General features: G+C 41.5%; 1 protein-coding gene across 2 annotated transcripts; it reads right to left on the reverse strand.

Moving 5' to 3' along the window:
* Positions 1-2,539: 2,539 nt before the first annotated feature.
* On the reverse strand, positions 2,540-18,596 carry tmem11 (transmembrane protein 11). Of its 2 annotated transcripts, XM_084330294.1 has the most exons (3): positions 18,542-18,584; positions 10,193-10,404; positions 2,540-4,108 (listed from the first exon to the last, which is right to left on the reverse strand). In XM_084330294.1, exon 3 carries the CDS (start codon positions 4,099-4,101, stop codon positions 3,592-3,594), a length of 510 nt encoding a protein of 169 aa, XP_084186420.1. In that variant the 5' UTR covers positions 4,102-4,108; positions 10,193-10,404; positions 18,542-18,584; the 3' UTR covers positions 2,540-3,591. The 2 variants fall into 2 exon arrangements, with proteins under 2 accessions (XP_084186420.1, XP_084186419.1); XM_084330293.1 differs by lacking the exon at positions 10,193-10,404 and having other exon boundaries at positions 2,541-4,108; positions 18,542-18,596.
* Between the last annotated feature and the right edge of the window lie 1,021 nt (positions 18,597-19,617).

Below are 19,617 nucleotides of genomic sequence, written 5' to 3' on the forward strand. Positions count from 1 at the left end.
CGCACCACCGTGTGCTCCGCAATGAATTGTGGGCATTTAAGTTTTAAAGGGAGCGACGTTTCATAAAAAAAATAAACAGAAAAACAATAACAAACCTTTATAAGAGCCGTATAAGCTTTTCATACGACACAATTCCCGTAGTGGCCAGACCCCTCCTCCACATATGTATATATTCTCTGTTATGATCTCTGGGTAACAGTACTGTATATTTGCATATCATATATGTCACAAATGTAACAGTACTATATACCTGTATGTCATGTATGTCCCCATGTCATAAAAGTATATGTTGTGTATATCATAAATGCCACTATGAATTGAAAATGGGGGACCCTGATGTAAACAAGACGAAAGTCTTTCTCTGGTCTGCATCCCCTTAACAATTGTGTGTATTGAGCCGTACTGTATTGTACCCATGATTCTGCAATCTGTTAAATAAAGTTTTCATTCATTCACGCACACACTAATAGTCCAGTCCCTTACCGCAGAATTACAATGCATTTGCGATATCTCCATAATATCACAGCTTAGGGCACTCTTTTCTGTTACTTCAAACTATTAAAGGTAGATTCTGTAATGCTAATCAAAGCAAATGGAAACAAACATTTTAGAATTTCTAAATACAGTACAACTCCTGTTTAGCTGTCAATCACTTCAAAAGAAAAACTTAAATCCCTTGATTGATTGCCAGAGAGGAGCGGGAATCGAACCGGGAACCTTCCAACTACTGCTCTACCTCCTGAGCCACTGTCGCCCCATTTAACTCCACCAAAAGGTAAAAGAGTAATTTCATGTAACATAATCTTCTTTCTAGAATATGTTAAATAAAACAGAGCACCCCATCATCACCTGTCTGTTTTAGAAACAGCCTCTCCCAGATCAATAGCTTCCCTGTTCAAATCAGGAACTCATACCAAACATGAATGTCTAAATGAGGTCAGAGTAATATCTCCACATTTCCATAGCACCCATTACAGCTCTTCATAATAAAACACAACATACTTGTGTCCTAATGATCAGGATAAACACTCAATGAAGAAGCCCACTCCCATCACCAAGAAAGTCTAACATGGCTATAAATAGTTACTATGGAACTACACTATGAATGTATTACATGGACCATGTCCCCAAACAGCAACCAATCTATAGCCGACAGCTGTTCATCACTGAACATGCTCTTTATGCACGAGAATATCCTCATGACTTCTTGCTGATATGTAAAGCACATACCTTCAGCTGATCTACTGATCTCAGTGATCACATACCTTCAGCTGATCTACTGATCTCAGTCAATCTCATTGGACAGATTTTCTGAAAAGAATACACCCACACACTACCAGGTGTAATTGTGTGTTAATCTTTCAGAAAAGCTGTCCAATACCACCCAAGTTTCCTGCCAGTCCTGTGTTTGAACCAGCATCCCTCTAGTCACAAGCCCGCTTCTCTATTATATTTATATACTAATATATAATAATAATAATAATAATATATCCACCACCACCATCTTCAGAACTGGGGAAATTGAACTGCATCATTTGGCGGGTACACCCAGAGAAGGGATCAGATGTGGCTGGCTGGTAAACCTCTCGGATGTTTGCAAATGAACCAATAGTGTGGATTTATCTCAGTGTCTCCAATATCTATTGTTGAAATATTATTTAGCAGGGTCTGAAAACATCTTTCCAGCTCCAATATGGAGCAGAACGGTGGATTACAGCATTTACTGTTCACTGGTACAGCGCTCCACATTGCTTTCAGTTTAGCTGGTCGTTCACTATTGGCCGTATTAGGGGGTGGGAAACTGATGGGTGGGGATCGGACGTTGTGGACAGCGACTCCTACAGGTCGGTTGGTGCGCCTGCGCAGTAGAATCAGGAAGTGTCGGGGGCAGCGTGAGCCTCCCACGCGTTACTCCTCGCCACTGAGAGATAGAGCTGCGCAGGTGAAAAGATGCGACTGCCGTTACCTCTAGTACCGGAGGGGACTTGTGCTATGTATGACTTAGTCCACATTGCAGCCGGCTTGTGGGAGGCAAGAAACAGCGTTCGTGACAGGGGAGGGTTGAATTGGATGATACGAAATTGGGATGGGAGAAAATATAGAAAATGGGAGAAAAAGTGGATAAAAAAAAAAAAAAAAAAATTAAAGTTCAAATAACCTCAAAATCTAGAATAAATTTAATCTCCTGATGAAGGTAATAAATATCATTACTGGTTTAGTTTGTTCACAAACCATCCGTGAGACACCAAGTGTACCAAGTACCAGAATGCATGCTGTTAATTAAATAATGCAAATAATTAAGATATTAGAAGCCATTTAATCCGTTTGAGTCATTCATCACTTTTTTACTGTAATGGATGACGTTTGTAAAAACACAAGTTTGAGAAGTTTGTATCGTTTGTGTCACAAATGAAGCGACTCCACCCAAATGAAGCGACTCCACCCACATGAAGCGACTCCACCCACATGAAGTGACTCCACCCACATGAAGCGACTCCACCCACATGAAGCGACTCCACCCACATGAAGCGACTCCACCCACATGAAGCGACTCCACCCACATGAAGCGACTCCACCCACCTTAAGCTCCAATTTGTTAAAAATAGAGTAATTTCAATCCATTCAAAAACCATTTGCAACAGAGTGCCTTGAACTCAACAGGGCCCAAAACCACGTCGCTGGAGGTATCAAGTTACATTTAAAATACTTTAAGACCTTTTATTGCACACCTTCCAATTACAATAAAGTCTACTATACAGAGGGACTTAAATATAATTTTTCAGAGAAATTATTTGTTGACTAACTTACACAATGATTGCTAAACAAATGCTAATAATACTTTTTTTTTTTTTTTTTTTTTTTTTACTTTAAACATCTTACAAACTGAAACGCTGCTCCAAGAGATTTTCGGACTTAAAATGTCTCCCAGTTCTGGAGCAGATCAGATGGGGCACAGTGGAGCACGCTGGCGAGATCTTCTTTTACACATTCTCTCATAAAGAGCGACGCGTGACAATTCCCACAAGAAGGTGCTGCTCTTCACTCCGTTAAGGACACCATGTAGAATATGTTTAATGAAAAACAACAGTAAAATAAAATACAGAAAGGTAAGTTTGAAACATCCTAATGTTTTAATGAGAGGGTGTCGACGTACTGAGCAGGTCTGTCCTGTTTCGACTGCACCCTTCAGTCCACGGGGGCCGGTTCTGCCTCTGGTGCCTGTATTCAGGGAGGCGAGGGGGGCAGAGGAGAGGTGCAGTGAAGGAAACCATGGAGCTAAGTGCCTATCGTCACTTACAGGTAAAGAAACATTGAAATGGGGGCAATTCCTTATAGTTGTATATATCTCCCTCTGATCCAACAGTTCAAAATGTAAGCGTCCACCTGGTGTGGAGCCGACCTCTCATCATGTGAGCGTCCCCCACGCGTGTGGACCAGACCCTCTCATCATCTCTCACATTTACATCTAGGGGCAATTTTTTCCTTTCTCTGTAGATTTTTTTTTGTATTTTTTTCTCATTTTTCTTTAGCTTGTTTATTTCTCGTCGTCGTCGTGGGTTAGGGTTAAAACCCGTCTCTTGGGAGCGCGGCTCATACGGCGTAGAGTTCGTAGATCTTCTTGGCGCAGTAGGCCAGCGCGGCCAGCGCTATCGTGTTGTGGAGTCTCTTTCTGTGCACGTCGTCGCGGCGCACCAGCACCACGGACGTGGAGGAGGTGAGCGTGTGCAGCGGCAGCCGCGAGAGTTTGTGGCTGTCGTACTCCACCTGGTACTTGCAGCAGGGGTCGAACTGCCAGGAGATGCCGTAGAGTGCGGAGCACGCCACGCTGAGGGCGCCGGCGGGCAGCGCCACGTACCGCGTGTACTCGGGTGGCAGCGAGAGCGGCGTCATGAGGCACGCCGTGCCCGACAGCACCGCCGTCTTGTGGAGACAGTTGCCCACGGCGATCCAGCGGGCCGTCTCGTCGCCGATGCGCGTGGGCTCAATCACGATGTATTTGTACTGCGCCTCCAGCGCCTGCTCCAGCTCGTACTCGAACTGGTCCTGGGCGTTCTCCCCGTTGTAGATCTCGTGCACGATGTAGCAGTCGGTCGCCGCCATCACACTCCTGTGGCGCGGAGAGAGAGGAGGGAGCGGTGAGGGTGACAGTCTTTACATCAAGCAGCCAGTTTAAATAATGTTACATCAAGCAGAGTTTAAATAATGTTACATCAAGCAGAGTTTAAATAATGTTACATCAAGCAGAGTTTAAATAATGTTACATCAAGCAGTTTAAATAATGTTACATCAAGCAGAGTTTAAATAATGTTACATCAAGCAGAGTTTAAATAATGTTACATCAAGCAGAGTTTAAATAATGTTACATTAAGCAGAGTTTAAATAATGTTACATCAAGCAGAGAGTTTAAATAATGTTACATCAAGCAGAGTTTAAATAATGTTACATCAAGCAGAGTTTAAATAATGTTACATCAAGCACAGTTTAAATAATGTTACATCAAGCAGCCAGAGTTTAAATTAGGGCTGGGCGATATGACGATATTGTATAAATATCGGGTACAGTTCATTAACTATACACTTTTTAAACGTATCGTGGATATCGTGATGTTTTGCCCAAGAGGATTGTGTCGCGTCAATCTGGTCCACACGTTGAAACTTTTGAACAGCGCCGCCCCACACACACACTACTGCATCAAAGTTACTACTTATGATAACAAAGGCATTCGTTTTGTGGCATTAACGTTATATAGTTACACGTTCAATAACATCAGCGTATTTACATAGCAACGTCCGAGGTCGACCTAGATATAGCAAGCATTAGTCGTTCATATCTCAGCCCGTGCTGACTCAGTTGTGCCCATTCTGCGGTCTGTTAATAAAGTTTTCAATCAGACAGATGTATGGAAAGGCTTTTATTATAACATCCGTTGCAGTAAAATCATTATGCCTCCAGTCGTTTAGTCATCCTGCGGAGCTAAAAGCTAAACGTCGGCCGCGGGGAGCTACCGCTACCATTGTTGTTGTCATTGAGCTCTCCAATGGCGGAAGTAAAAAATTAATACACGCTTGCCGATTGGTGCTAAGAACAGCAGGGCGGGTGCAAGCGGTGTGACGTAATTGGCAGACTCGACTGTCAATCAAAATGATTCTGTTTGCCGTCTGAATGAATGAAAACGTTATTAACAGATTGCAGCATGGGTACAATACAGTACAGCTCAATACAACAACAGTGGTCTGGAGGATGCAGACCAGAGAAAGACTTTCGTCTTGTTTACATCAGGGTCCCCCATTTTCAATTCATCATATTTCATATCTAAATCATATAATATCTCATTGCTAAATATATGCAATATATAATCTAATAATCCAAGAATCTAAATCTAATATATAATATAAAAATGCTAAATGCATGGGTATTTTATTTCGTCTTTAATGTTAGCTTGCAAACTCAAATACTGTCTTGGTAAGCCTCATAATGAATTGTTTGGGGAAAAAAAGAAAAACATCGTGATGCGTATCGTGTATCGCCGAAAGGTCAGAAAATATCGTGATATCATATTTAGGCCATATCGCCCAGCCCTAGTTTAAATACTGTTACATCAAGGAGCCAGAGCCTATTGTAATGACCCTGCTGTGTTACAAACATATCATTCATTCATGGTTTTGTTTCAGGAACACCTGTAGTAAAGTAATATATATGCATGCTGCCTCTTCACTGCTAAAAAAGCTAGACAGTAGACAGTGTGTGCCGTGCTTCTCTGCGCTTCATCACTAGTGCCAAAAGGCTTATTCGCCATTGTGTGCTTTATCAAATGGTAGGATGGACCTCTCTGTACATACAGAGGAAATCCCACATGTTTTATATATAAGGCCGTCCTAGGGAAGCTTCCCCTATATCTTTCTAATCGAATTAGCTTTGCCTCTAGCAGCTACCATACCAGGTCCACAAGATGGCTACTTTAAAAAAAAAAAACGAGAATACACACTGAACCATAGCTGTCAACATTGGGATTTGAAAAAACTGGATATTTCGCCCCGCCCCCTCCCAATGTAGTCTCCTCACCCTCGTATGTATATTATATATATATATATTTATTGTCTGCACTGCGCAGCCGTGGAATCGCGAGGCCATGGATTTAGAATAGATAGAAAGGGCACATTGTGGTGTATCATAATTAATTTGTTGAATACAATAGGATTTTTATAACGTTGACACAAATGAAAGAATATTTACACCTCTGATTTAATTCATTCATTAATTTAATTGTAGGCACTGTTTATATTGTACATAGTCCTGTGTAGGATTGTCACGATACCAACATTTTAGTTTCGATACTATACCAACATTCATTTTGATACTTTTCCTCAAAAAAAATAAACACAGATGTCAGATGTCATTATTGTTCTTTATTTTAAAATGCACTACGCCAAATGCAGCAGCAGCAGACTTCTGTAGTTTAAAAAAATTCAAGGGGTAGAAAAAGTATGGTTTTATTATTAGTATTATTATTATTTTACATTTGTCATAGCAGAGGGCCTAATTAGTTTGAGATACCATAACCTACCCCCTCCTAATGTAGTCTCCTCCCCATCATATGTATATATTCTCTGTTAGTAGGGATGCCCCGATCGATCGGCCACTGATCGTTATCGGCCGATAATCAGTATAAATATGCGATCGGTGATAATGCTTTATTTCCGCCGATCGTCAAAACCGATTGTCTCGATGTCTCGCAGATAATACAACTACAAGTATGATTATATAATATATATTTTTTATTATTAAAAAAAAATTATATAAAATACGTTTTTTATTTTAATTTTTTAATCAAAACGATCGATATCGGATCGGTATCGGCCGATATGGCTCAAGACGATCGGTGGCAAAAAACGTGATCGGGGCATCCCTATCTGTTAGGATCTATGGGTAACAGTACTGTATATTTGCATATCGTATATGTCACAAATGTAACAGTACTATATACCTGTATGTCATGTATGTCCCTATGCCATAAATGTCATGTATGTTGTGTATGTCATAAATGTCATGAATTGAAGATGGGGGACCCTGATGTAAACAAGACGAAAGTCTTTCTCTGGTCTGCATCCCCTTAACAATTGTGTGTATTGAGCTGTACTGTACTGTACCCATTCTGCAATCTGTTAAAGTTCTCATTCATTCATTCATAGAAAACATTTTGATGAGTGAGACTGATTAGATATAGCCTATCGTAATATAGAACTAGGTTGTCATAATGTTTAACACAAATCAAATAGATTTCCGTTGTCTATTGATCCCCAAGGGGATCAATAAAGGAATATCTTATCTTATCTTATGTATGAAACATTAAATGGGCAATTGTCAAACGTTGAGGATCTTTATTGATTAACTTTAGCCAGCTAGCACATCTAGAGACAGTTTGCATAGAATAAACTAAGCTAACGTTAGCTTATATAACGTTAGCTAGTAGCTATGTCATTCTAGTTAAAGCTGAGACTATTATGGTTAGCGTTGGCTAGCTGGCAAGATAGCCACGCTACTAGCCAGCCAGGTACCATCGCTGGCTCTATAGCCACGCTACTAGCCAGCCAGGTACCATCGCTGGCTCTATAGCCACGCTACTAGCCAGCCAGGTACCAACGCTGGCTCTATAGCCACACTACTAGCCAGCCAGGTACCAACGCTGGCAAGATAGCCATGCTACTAGCCAGCCAGGTACCAACGCACTTCGGGCTCCCACTTTATCTAGTAGCTGCAGGTTTTCTGAAGCTGCCATTGCGAATTTAAATCTGTATTACATAGGGCTGTCTTAAATACTTCGAAGCTTCGTTCGATGGCACAAGCTTCGAACATACAAAAAAAATCGTTATTTTTCACTGTCGTTGGCTGTGAGAGCAGCCCCACTGCACCCAGGCAGAGCAGCCGAGTGAAACCTTGTTGGCTGCGTCACAGTCACGAAAGGGGCTACTTAATTAATTTATCCAATCCACTTTATTTATAGAGCACATTTAAAAACAACAAAGTTTACCAAAGTGCTGTACAAGTCCCACAACATAAGATAAAAAAAATAAAAAAAAATAAATAAAGATTATTAATAATTAATATATATATATTTTCCCCCCCCCGAAGCTTCGAATTAAAATCGAAGCTCGACCCGAAGCTTTGATTGCCAAAAAAAGCTTTGAAGGTCAGCCCTAGTATTACATAACTTCCTACAAGAAGAATGTCGCTGCTTTCTCTAGTCGGGTCCCAACTGCAAAATTACTGTATTACCCTGTATTTTACTGTCGTACACGTTTACTATTATGTAGACTATTCTGTTTTGTTTTTTTGTGTTTACATGTGATGTATTGTATATTGTATACATGCACTTTTATTATGTTCTTGTGTGATGTACCGCACATTTTATTGCTGTCTGATATTTGCAAATGTTATTGCTGTCATCTTGGCCAGGTCTCCCTTGCAAAAGAGATCTTGTATCTCAATGGGACTTCCTGGTTAAATAAAGGTTAAATAAAATTAAAAAAATAAAATTGCTGCCATCTCTTCTCGTTTTCGTTTTCAAGGTAAAGGTTGTGAACGTCTTTCTACTATTACCCTGCACATACCTGTACCTCCCCTCCACACAACTAAGTTAGCGCAACGTCACAGCTGTGCTCCAATAGGAAGGCATTTGCGCTCATAAATGAATAAATAATAATTTTTAAAAAAGTACAATTTTTCCCCAAACGCAGTATAGTATCATTTCAAACACTCTAGTACCGCGGTACTATACCAATACCGGTATACCGTGCAACCCTAGTCCTGTGTGTTGTATATTGTATCCTATGTTACTTTTGTGTTTATTGTCTCTTTCTATATACACCGTGGGAAGGGGGGGGGCACGTAATGGAATTTTTCTGTATGTCTTGCACAAATTGGAAAATGACAAAGTTGACTTTGACTTTTAACAGTCAAATAGTGTCAGACACTAATTGTAATGTTAAAAACGGATACTGCTGTAATATAAAGTGAAATTCTACCATGCCTCAATGTATCAGCTTTAAACATACACTAAATGTTAATGTTTTTTTTTTGTTTTGATCCACTTTTTCTCCCATTTTTCTACATTTTTCTCCCATCCCAATTTCGTATCATCCAATTCAACCCTCCCCTGTCACGAACGCTGTTTCTTGCCTCCCACAAGCCGGCTGCAATGTGGACTAAGTCATACATAGCACAAGTCCCCTCCGGTACTTGAGGTAACAGCAGTCGCATCTTTTCACCTGCGCAGCTCGATCTCTCAGTGGCGAGGAGTAACGTGTGGGAGGCTCACGCTGCCCCCGACACTTCCTGATTCTACTGCGCAGGCGCACCAACCGACCTGTAGGAGTCGCTGTCCACAACGCCCGATCCCCACCCATCAGTTTCCCACCCCCTAATACGGCCAATGTGTATTAGTATGAACAACCAGCTAAACTGAAAGCAATGTGGAGCGCTGGGCGAGCCCAGTCTCCGCATTCGTGGCGAGCGCCTTGCCCACTACGCCACGTAGCCGCCCACCACTAAATGTTAATGTTAGAAATGTTAATTTCCATTATTTCCACCATGTGCAACATTTCCTAAGAACAGCAATGTCCATTCTATCAACTCCAAATCTGTGCTATGAGCTCAATTCTCCCGGTGCATGCAGAAGTGGAATTTCTGTCTTGTTTTGGATGAATGAGTAGAAATGAAAAACGGAAATCTTCTTTTATTAAAGTAGTTTTGACATGTGATATAGATAAAGATATTGTTTCATTGTGTATTGATTAACTTTACATTTGCTCTTCATTACTTTACAAAAGTTATACTGGCACAGTCTAATACAGCAATGGATTATGGGTAAATGCAACGTTAAAGCAGTGCCAATTAGGGATGGGTATCGTTAGGATTTGATCAATACTACTACTCTTATTGATACTGCTTAACGGTTCAGTACTTTATCGATACTCTTATCGGTTCTTTTTGATTATTTTTTTATGCTTTTTATATTTGCAGTTGAGAGCATTGGTCATCTCCCTACAGTAAAGATTAGAAATTATTAAATTATTGTAAATTTGTGTGGAGTGGTGGGAATAGCTGCTTCAATAATAACTTATAACAACAACAGACAAGTTAGACAACTATGTATACAAAAAAAAACGATATACACTGAATGATTAGTTGTTACCTAAAGTCCTTGGACTCCACTGTAGAGAACGGTGCAGGCCTTTGACAACAAACTTTGTCACAGCCCTGTGACACTCGTTCACCCTATCCTCTGTCATCCTTCCTCTAGCTGCTAGGGAGAAAGGATTTTGGGTGGTGGAGGTAGAGGGAGGATGTGTGGTGGCCTGGGCTCACTGGGCTGGGACATGGTGGCTGACGCCTCAGCTTGACGATCTATAAAAAGTGTTTAGATTGTAGTATTTGTAGCTAAACAATTATTTTGTTTATTAGCCTATTTGTAATAATTCGTTATTAGCCTAGGCAACTCCGTATCTTGGCTTACCGGCTGCAGTGGACGGATGGAACACTGCGCGCAAGGTAGTCGAATACGGCGCATTTCTGCACACTAATATCATGTTTTGCCAACAGATGTTTTGATAAATTGCTCGTATTGCCACCCTTACTGGCAAATGTTTTGTTGCACTTGTGGCAACGTGCGTTGTCGGCATCGACTCTTGTAAAGTATATCCATACTTTCGAGCGCTTCGCTCTCTCCGCCATGACGAGTGCATGCAGAGGCAGAGCTGTCTGTGTGCAGCGAGCTTCAGCACGGAGACAGCACCTTCCTTAAGTTAAGAAGTACCCGTATGTGTATGACTATCGCGACTCGCGAGGTGTGTGTGTAATAATAATGGCTCGCTGCGGCTCGCTTCTCGTGCAGAGACAAAGAGAGGAGAGATCATTCCCAACTTTTAAATAATAATAATAATAATAATTTCTAAGTATCGATAGCAGTACCGATGACGTCGGAGCTTATAAATACTCCGGTCTTTTCTAATATAGTACCGGTTCCCGTTTAGAACCGGGGTCCGGGGGTCATCCCTAGTGCCAATGTAAGACTGACTTTACATTAAACGAATGACAATAATATAGTATAAAGTAGGGTATTATTTGGACTAAAGAATGGTGTTGTCTCACCCTACTCGCATGTTAAGGGAGAGCACCATACATTATACACTGAGAAACCACTGCCGAGAGTGAGCTCTCCGGGAACAACCCCACTTTGCCAGTATCGCTTCTCTGCCTTTAGTAGGTAGTTGTAGAATGTAGGGCTGTCTTAAATATTTCGAAGCTTCGTTCGATGGCACAAGCATCGAACATTTAAAAAAAAAATCGAAGTTTTAAAAAGAAATATATATATAAAAAATGTTATCAAACATTTTTTTTCCAGTTTTTTTATCAATTCTTTTTTTTTCCAATTCTTTTTTTTATAAATATAATATATATATATAAATAAATGCATTCGAAAAGTGTATTTAGGAACCAATTTAACGTTAGTTTAGGTTCGTGTTAACGTTAGATAATGTACAAAATAAACGTATTTCCGGTCGCTCTTTTATTTTGAAACCCACCGACCGGAAGTAAAAATGATGCCTCGTTTTCTCGCTTACGCGTCCGGTTCTGTGTTTGTTGGTTTCCGTTAGCTAGCAGCATATCAACACCAGCCATGGGAATACTGTTTTCTAAATTGTGGAGGCTTTTAATCGTCAAGGTAAGAGGATTTGAAGGCATGGTATCCATAAACTTCAATCGGTTCAGATCCTTTGAATGAAATGAGAATGTAAACAAACACTGGCGTCACGTTAGAAAGTATCACTGCGTTGCGTGAAATCACTGACTGAGCCCAGAGAGGAGTGGTTCGGCAAAAAATAGTTCAGAGTGTTTCAAGAGACTGGCTACAGTAATATGATGCTGGGCTGTAGTGATCAGTTCCGTGTGGCGCAAGTATGTAAAAAAGAAAAACAGAAACAACACGTTTGTCATCTCATCTGTAGTAAATAAATGAAGCTGGAATCCATTCGTGACCATGAACAGACCCAGTGTCCCGGATTCAATCTCCTCTCCTCTAAAGACGCTCTGTGGCTAGGCTACAGCCATATCAGACAGAGCAGATGTGTAAACTGAGCTACACTTTCTAACAACCTGCCCACTACCAAGATATCAGAGACATACTCCCCAGTCCCCAATATGAATTGCAAACACCCAAAGAGAGAGGCTCATTAGGCTTGCATTTCTTTGCATCAAAGATGCTACAATCTTCAGCTTTCAAAAAGATGCTGTGTTTGACCAAGTGTTTCCTCAAGTTGCTTGTATTACCCTTCCCTGCTTTGCACGTCGCGTTACAAATGTTGCAGAGTGCGTTGTCAGCATCTATTTTGATAATGTGTAACCCCACTTTCGACTTGCCATATTTAGGGATGGGTACCTTTCACATTTGAACCGATACGGTACCGGTACCTGTGAATCGATACCGGTACCCAACGGTACCTTTTTTAGGTACTTTGGTCTCAAGAAATTTAATTTACCTACCTCAGTCGTGAAAAAAAAAATCAAAACTTCAAATAACTACAATTTCGACCGTTTTCGGCTTGCCATTGCTCCGACTGCTTTGTTGTTGAATCAAGTCAAATCCTAGGTAAGCATATATTGTGCGTGTGAACGTTGACATGAAAAGAAAAAAGGTAAAAAAATAAAAAAATAAATATATATAATTTATATATGAATCGATACTCGGTAGTACCGACGTGTTTCGGTTCGGTACTTTCCCATCCCTAGCCATATTGCCCCGACTGCTTTACCTATAGTCAAATCCTAGGTAAACATGTATTGTGCGCAACACAACGTTCGTGCGGTTTCGTTTAGCAATAAACGAAACCTTGACGCCATCGGACTTAACACATATATATATATATATATATATATATAAATTAAAAAAAATTCGTATACATTTTTTTTAAATAATAATAATCAGATTTTTTATAATTTTTTTTATACAGACAACGGTATCTCACGTGAATCGATACTCTGTAGTACCGACGTGTTTCGGTAAGTACCTTTAAAAGTACCGAATTCGGTACCCATCCCTAATGACGTGCCTGGGTGTAAGTTAAGAGACGGGATAGAATCAGCAACATGACGTGCGTGCCTGAGTGTAAGTTAACACATCCACCGCCGGAAACGCTTTAAAACGTTATTGCCCGCCATGCTTTGACCGCCAGACCACGCTGTACAGCGATATTGAGATCAATATAAATTTTTTTCGCCATGGCATTCATAATTCATATATACACCTCCGGCGCTGCAGCTGGACCCTACGGCTAAAAAAAACGACGGCTCAATACCGCCGCCTGGTGGATGGTCGGGCGAGTTACACTGGTAAACAGGATATGGGGGCTGTGCGTCGATGAAATTCATCCGGCCGTCAGATATTGTTGCATGACTCCCGACAGACACAATGTACATATCGATCGCTTTTAGGGATGCACGCAGGGAGCGAAATTTACTTTTTGACTCACCGGCCAGTGGCGGGTAGATGGGAAGAATCTACCCGCCAAGCATATTTCTTACCTGCCAACTTTCTTTTGATAAAAAAAATGTATTATTATTTTATATAATTTTCTTTTTTTAATAAAATATATATATTATATAATCATACTTGTGATTGTGTTATCTGCGAGACATCACCACCTCGCTGTCTGCAAACAGCTCCACTGTCTGTGTGTATACTCGAGTGGCCTCCAGCTGAGAACTGTGAAGAACTCCGCTAAAGAATTGGATCATGATTTTCGGTTTTCACATGACTATTTGATTGCCCGCCACACGGCGGTCAGACCTCTCAGTGGGAGGCGCCAAACGTAAAAACTCTAGTTTCGGTCCCTGGATGCACAATAATTATCGGGCCGATATCAGTAATTATGACGTCATCCCGATAAAGTTATCGATAGCTCTGATTAGAGCTGCCGCGGTATTGCTATTTTCCTTACCGCACAAATTTGCGAAATATTTCCTACCGCCGCGGTTATTACCGCACAGTGCGCACAACAAAAAAAAAAGTTTGAATGCATTTTTTTTTTTTAGTAGTCTACTCTTATAGCCTGCCTCTAGTCTAATAGCGCTTTTCCACTGCATAGTACCTACTCGACTCGACCCGCTTTAGGCACCTGGTACTTCGTTCCTTTTCCACTGCAGCCAGGTACTACTCCGTTTGTCTCCGTGTGGGGATGCAGGCGGTGCCGCTCGCTTGTGTACACTGAAAGCTCCGTGGGCATAGCCAATTAGCCATGTCCGAGGGCTTGCAGCAAGCCAGAGTTTAACACAGTTTAAATCAATCAATCAATCAATAACAACATTAACCATACTCTCGTTGCGTCTATTCTGCCAAAGCTAACGTTACCTCTCATTGTGTATTCTACCAAGCAACCCGGGTTTAACGTTACCTCTCGTGTATATCGGCTGACGGTAGTATTAGGCTAATAACAACAACAAACTTAACACATCAGCGATCTTGTTGTGACACTAAACTCTCCGCTCGGTGGTAAATTGGGTTGATGTCGGTTTTGTTTCATCAATAAATAAGGCAGAATACACAGTGAATCCATTCTTTTTTGTTTATTGCACTTGGTTCTGTCGCAAACAAATCCTGAATGAAATGCATCCTTAGCGAGGCAGTAAAGATGGCGGCGTTCTGTTTTTGTTCAGAGCCTCCAAACTGTGACGCGTCTCTCTTCTGACCAGTCAGTGGTCTGCAATGTTTCACATGACTTTTCTGGTACCACTTCTACCCAATAGGGTCGCTTGGAACCGAGTAGGGTATATCTGCAAAGCCGCAAGCCAACTTTATTATTATGATAAAAAAACAGCGGTGACGCGGTATTCAGCCTAACTCTGCGGTGAGCGTGATGCAACAGCGATACCGCGGTAATGCGGTTATCGCGGCAGCTCTAGCTCTGATAATATAATATATTTTTTGGTAAAAAAGAAATGCGGTGTGGGTGAATTGGGATGAAGGGCGTTTGTTTTTACTGTAGGCTCCTCCCGTTTTGCCAGTACTGTGGTACGACTGATAGCGTGTGGTTTAGGAAGAGGGCGTTTTACACAAATCCAGCGCTCCCTTTCTTGGCTGTGACGTAGCCACGTAAGTTTCAGAAGCAGCACGGATGTAAACAAAGATGGCGTCAGTAGTGTGGGAAAAGTTTCAGAGGAAAAAAGTTTGCTTGCTATTTGTAACTATGCAATGCAGAAGTTCCACGAGGAGGGAAAAGGGCAACAACTTATAATACATCCAACCTAACAAGTCACCTGCAACATCACCACCGCTACGAAGGTGTGTTAAAAGCCTACGACGACGCGCAAGCAGCTAAAGCTGCTGTGAATCTAGCCCCTTTCATGACTGTGATGCAACCCTTGGTTGAATACGCAGTCACTTATTGCTCCGTAGTAGCCAGGTTAATTTGCACCACCAAGCACTGCTTAAAAGCTAGCGGCTTGAGCCCTTGGGTCATTTCTGTCAAACTTCTTTAATTTAGCAAACGCCTCGTCAATAGGTACAAGCGCCACGGGTTCCTTTGTAGCTGGCTTTGGATTCACAGCAGCTTTAGCTGCTCGCGCATCGTCGTAGGCTTTTAACACACCATCGTAGCGGTGGTGATGTTGCAGGTGACTTGTTAGGTTGGCTGTATTATAAGTTATTGACGGATTGTGAATTTTCTGATTAAAATTATATTTATTTAGAAAAATAAATATGGTCACTTTATCAGTCAAAACAGTTGTCTTGGCTTTGTTTTGTTCATAGTAGTAACGCTCATGTCATGATAAATCTGGTTAGGTCAAAACTACAGGAATATACATTTAAAAAAAAAAATATAATACAATAAATATCGGTTATCGGAATCGGCCTTGAGGAGCAGAAAGTTATCGGTATCAAAAAATCAATGTCGTGCACCCCAAATCACTTTATAAACTCAATAATCGATATGATTTCGGCGTTTATTGCGACATACAAACCGGAAATGGACCTAGGCGATCGACGTCCTATACCTGGGATCTTTCACCGCCAGTCTCATTGACGCACGGTAAGAGGACACTAATGCTATTTTCAGCCCAATTGTTTATTCTTTTCACTGCAAACCGATCTGATCAATATATCACCCATATACTACATAAAGCATTTACTGACGATCACGGAATTATAAACGACCCCCCCCCTTTCATCCGTGCATGATGACGCATAACATATAGGATCATATACAGTTGCATTTTTTAATATAGGGTGTATCGGGAATAAACGGCAGTTGATAATCTATATGCGTTTATGCCTATAACTCACGTTCTATGAATTACTGCAGAAAACGATAAAAACATACTTATATTCTAGAAGGTATTTTTGGAAGAATCTATGAATGAAAAAGTATAACGTTCCTACATCCTGAACGATGTCAATTTAGCAATACAATTAAAAAAGTTATAGCCCTTCAAAGAAGGTGAACATCTCCATAGGCTTAGAGTGGTGGCAGTGAGGCTACATTGATGGATATAACCGTGGCAGGGAATGTGTTAAGAGATGGGACAGAATCAGCTAAATATCTAAAGTCTCAATAAAATAGGGCCACAAAAACGGTACAATTGTGAAATGAGAGCAGGACACTGAGCACACGCCTCATGAGAGAGGACACTGAGCACACGTCTCATGAGACACTGAGCACACTCCTCATGAGACACAGTGAGCACACGCCTCGAGACACTGAACACACGTCTCATGAGACACTGAGCACACGCCTCATGATCATGAGACAGAGACACTGAGCACACGCCTCATGAGACACTGAGCACACGCCTCGTTAGGGAACCAGTCTGCAGATCATTCATTCAAACCTTTATTACAACTCGTTAGGAAGCTGATGACGCCCTCATTTACAGCAACGACCCGTTTACAATCAACAGAACAGACAAAAACAAACAGAGTCGCACAATACAATTTTAAATAAACAAATCTGTTAAAACAGGAAATCCTTCTCTTAAATACTGTAAATGTTGGAAAAACATCCTACATTAGAGTGAGTTGGAGGTCATTCCATGTGAGGAATCTCCCTCGCCTATATTACTACCTACTATACTAATATGTCTCCATTATACTATGTACTCAACACTGCAGCACCCAAGTTTCAACACTGTTTGATGAACATTGTTAAACTGAAAGTTGCACCCTTCCTGCGGACCTATTGTACAGAACTTGTAAGTAGTTTTGGATAAAAGCGTCAGCTAAATGACTAAATGTGAGGATCCACAACCCAACACAGCCGGCTGTATTACGTGGATGCCTTCTAGTCACCACCACCATCCCGTCTTTGCCAACACTAACACACAATAAGGCGCAACTAGCTAGCAACATCCTGGCGATGAGGTAGTCCTTACGTCATAATTTGGGACCATACCCCCCCCCGCTCCCCCTCGATATGTGTGGTCCGTGCTCAACCCTTTGAGATGCTAGGTGTTACCAAGACTGGAGGGTAATGTGGCGAGAAGACGTTTACAGCTGCGTTGCATTGTGGGACTCTTCACATGACATCACAGCACCTTTATGGAACTCTGCCACTGGGAATCATACTTACTATACTATGTTAAGTTTGTTATCCCAATGGGTCACCACATTCCCATAGGTTAGTAGTAGTATGATCGGTAGTTGTATGTGTGCTTGTTTAATAATATTTATAATCATCTAGATCATATATATATCAGATATGTCTACCATTTTTTTTACCATCTCTGCTCATCATCATATGACAGGAAATAGTTGTGCTTCAAATTTGCAAAGTTCAGGCAGTGCCATTGGTCTGAGGCCTGCAATGGCTGTTGACAAGACAGCAGAACCTGCCATTAGATAAGATAACAAGCATCCGCGTGTTTTAAGCAACAGTAATGATGTCATAATTAAGAATAAAGGGGGATTCAATCATCTAACGGCCAATTAATGTTTGAATGGCCTCGTCGTGAAACTGAAAACAACTTTGCCAAGTTGGTTATTAACGTTAACGCATTCGCTTAGATAACATTGGTCAAAGTAAGCCAACATTAGCTTGCTTGCTTGGTACAAAGTTGGCCACCTTACATATCATTCTGAGAGCAGAGGACAACATTAGAGAGTCGCTTCATAGACTAATCAGCCACGGAACCTAGTTTATTTTGTAAGGTCCACGTAGCCAACTGTGAGCGTTAACTTGCAGTTCGCTGAGCCAATGTTAATGAAAACATCACGAGCAGCGTTAGCCAGCTAGCGTTAGCTGCAACACATTAGCCTGCTAGCAGCTAGCGTTAGCTGCCTGCAACACATTAGCCTGCTAGCTGCAACACATTAGCCTGCTAGCAGCTAGCGTTAGCTGCAACACATTATAACCCAATGGAGACATTGGAATGAGTCGCGTTGGCGTGTTCCTGAGGACAAACACGTCGAGAGAGCGGCATATATAATATATATAACGGCGGGTTATCATCCGAAAACAACTTGGTTTAATGGCAACGATCTAGTATAACTGACCTCTCCCTGTTCACTGGGACACCGCGCCTCCTTCCCAGCGACGCCATGTTGGAGATGCAACACAGACAGTGATGATGACGTCATCAACGAGCGGTGCATTGATTGATTGATTGAAAACTTTATTAACAGATTGCAGAATGGGTTTGATTGATTGATTGATTGAAAAGTTTATTAACAGATTGCAGAATGGGTACAGTACAGTACAGCTCAATACATACAATTGTTAAGGGGATGCAGACCAGAGAAAGACTTTCGTCTTGTTTACATCAGGGTCCCCCATTTTCAATTCATCATAACATAACATATGACATACATGACATACAGATACAGTACTGCTACATCTATACATTTATGACATATCAGATTTGCAAATACAGTACTGTTTGTGATACAAAAGTGTCCAGAAAAAGAGTGTATATACATTTGGCGTAGAAACTGTACATTGGAGGAGGTTGGGTGGGTGGGGTGGGGTTGGGTGGGTTGGGTGAGGGCTGTACATTGGAGGTGGGGGTGGGTGGGTGGGTGGGTGGGGTGGGGTTGGGTGAGTTGGGTGGGTTGGGTGAGGGCTGTACATTGGCGGTGGGGGGGGGGGGGGTTGGGTAGGGGACACACACATTTTACACTGTACATTGGAATACTGACAAAGCCTTACTTGGTCATTTACTGTACAACTAGGTTAGGACATTTGTAGGGGCCAGTTTCGAATTGCAGTCTCACGTAGGTGTTTTTTGAGTGTTTTTGAAAGTGGGTAGTGATTCACATTCCTTTACAGCTTTAGGTAGGGCGTTCCACATTGATGTGGCATAATTGCGAAACGTGTTTAGTCCCTTGTTTGAGCCGAATCTGGGTTTTACATGATTTGTGGAGCTCCCTCTGGTGTTGTGATTGTGGTATTCACTGACCTTTGGGAAGTATTTTGACATGTACATGGGTACCTTGGTCGCGTAGTGTATCTTGTAGACCAGGCCCATTGCAAGTTGCTGTACTCTGTCGTCTACTCTAAGCCATCCTAGGTTGTCAAAGTGGGCAGGGGTGAGGTGGGTTCTAGGAGTTAGGTCAAGCAGTAGTCTGACTAG

This window comes from Notolepis coatsorum, assembly GCF_963971535.1.
Source record: "Notolepis coatsorum genome assembly, chromosome: 15".
Taxonomy (NCBI): domain Eukaryota; kingdom Metazoa; phylum Chordata; class Actinopteri; order Aulopiformes; family Paralepididae; genus Notolepis; species Notolepis coatsorum.

Coding starts and splice junctions, on each gene's coding strand:
- tmem11 (XM_084330293.1), bottom strand. CDS start 18,588: ATGGCGTCGCTGGGAAGGAGGCGCGGTGTCCCAGTGAACAGGGAGAG. Junction 4,109..18,541: donor GTCCCAGTGAACAGGGAGAG/GTCAGTTATACT, acceptor TCCGCGCCACAG/GAGTGTGATGGCGGCGACCG.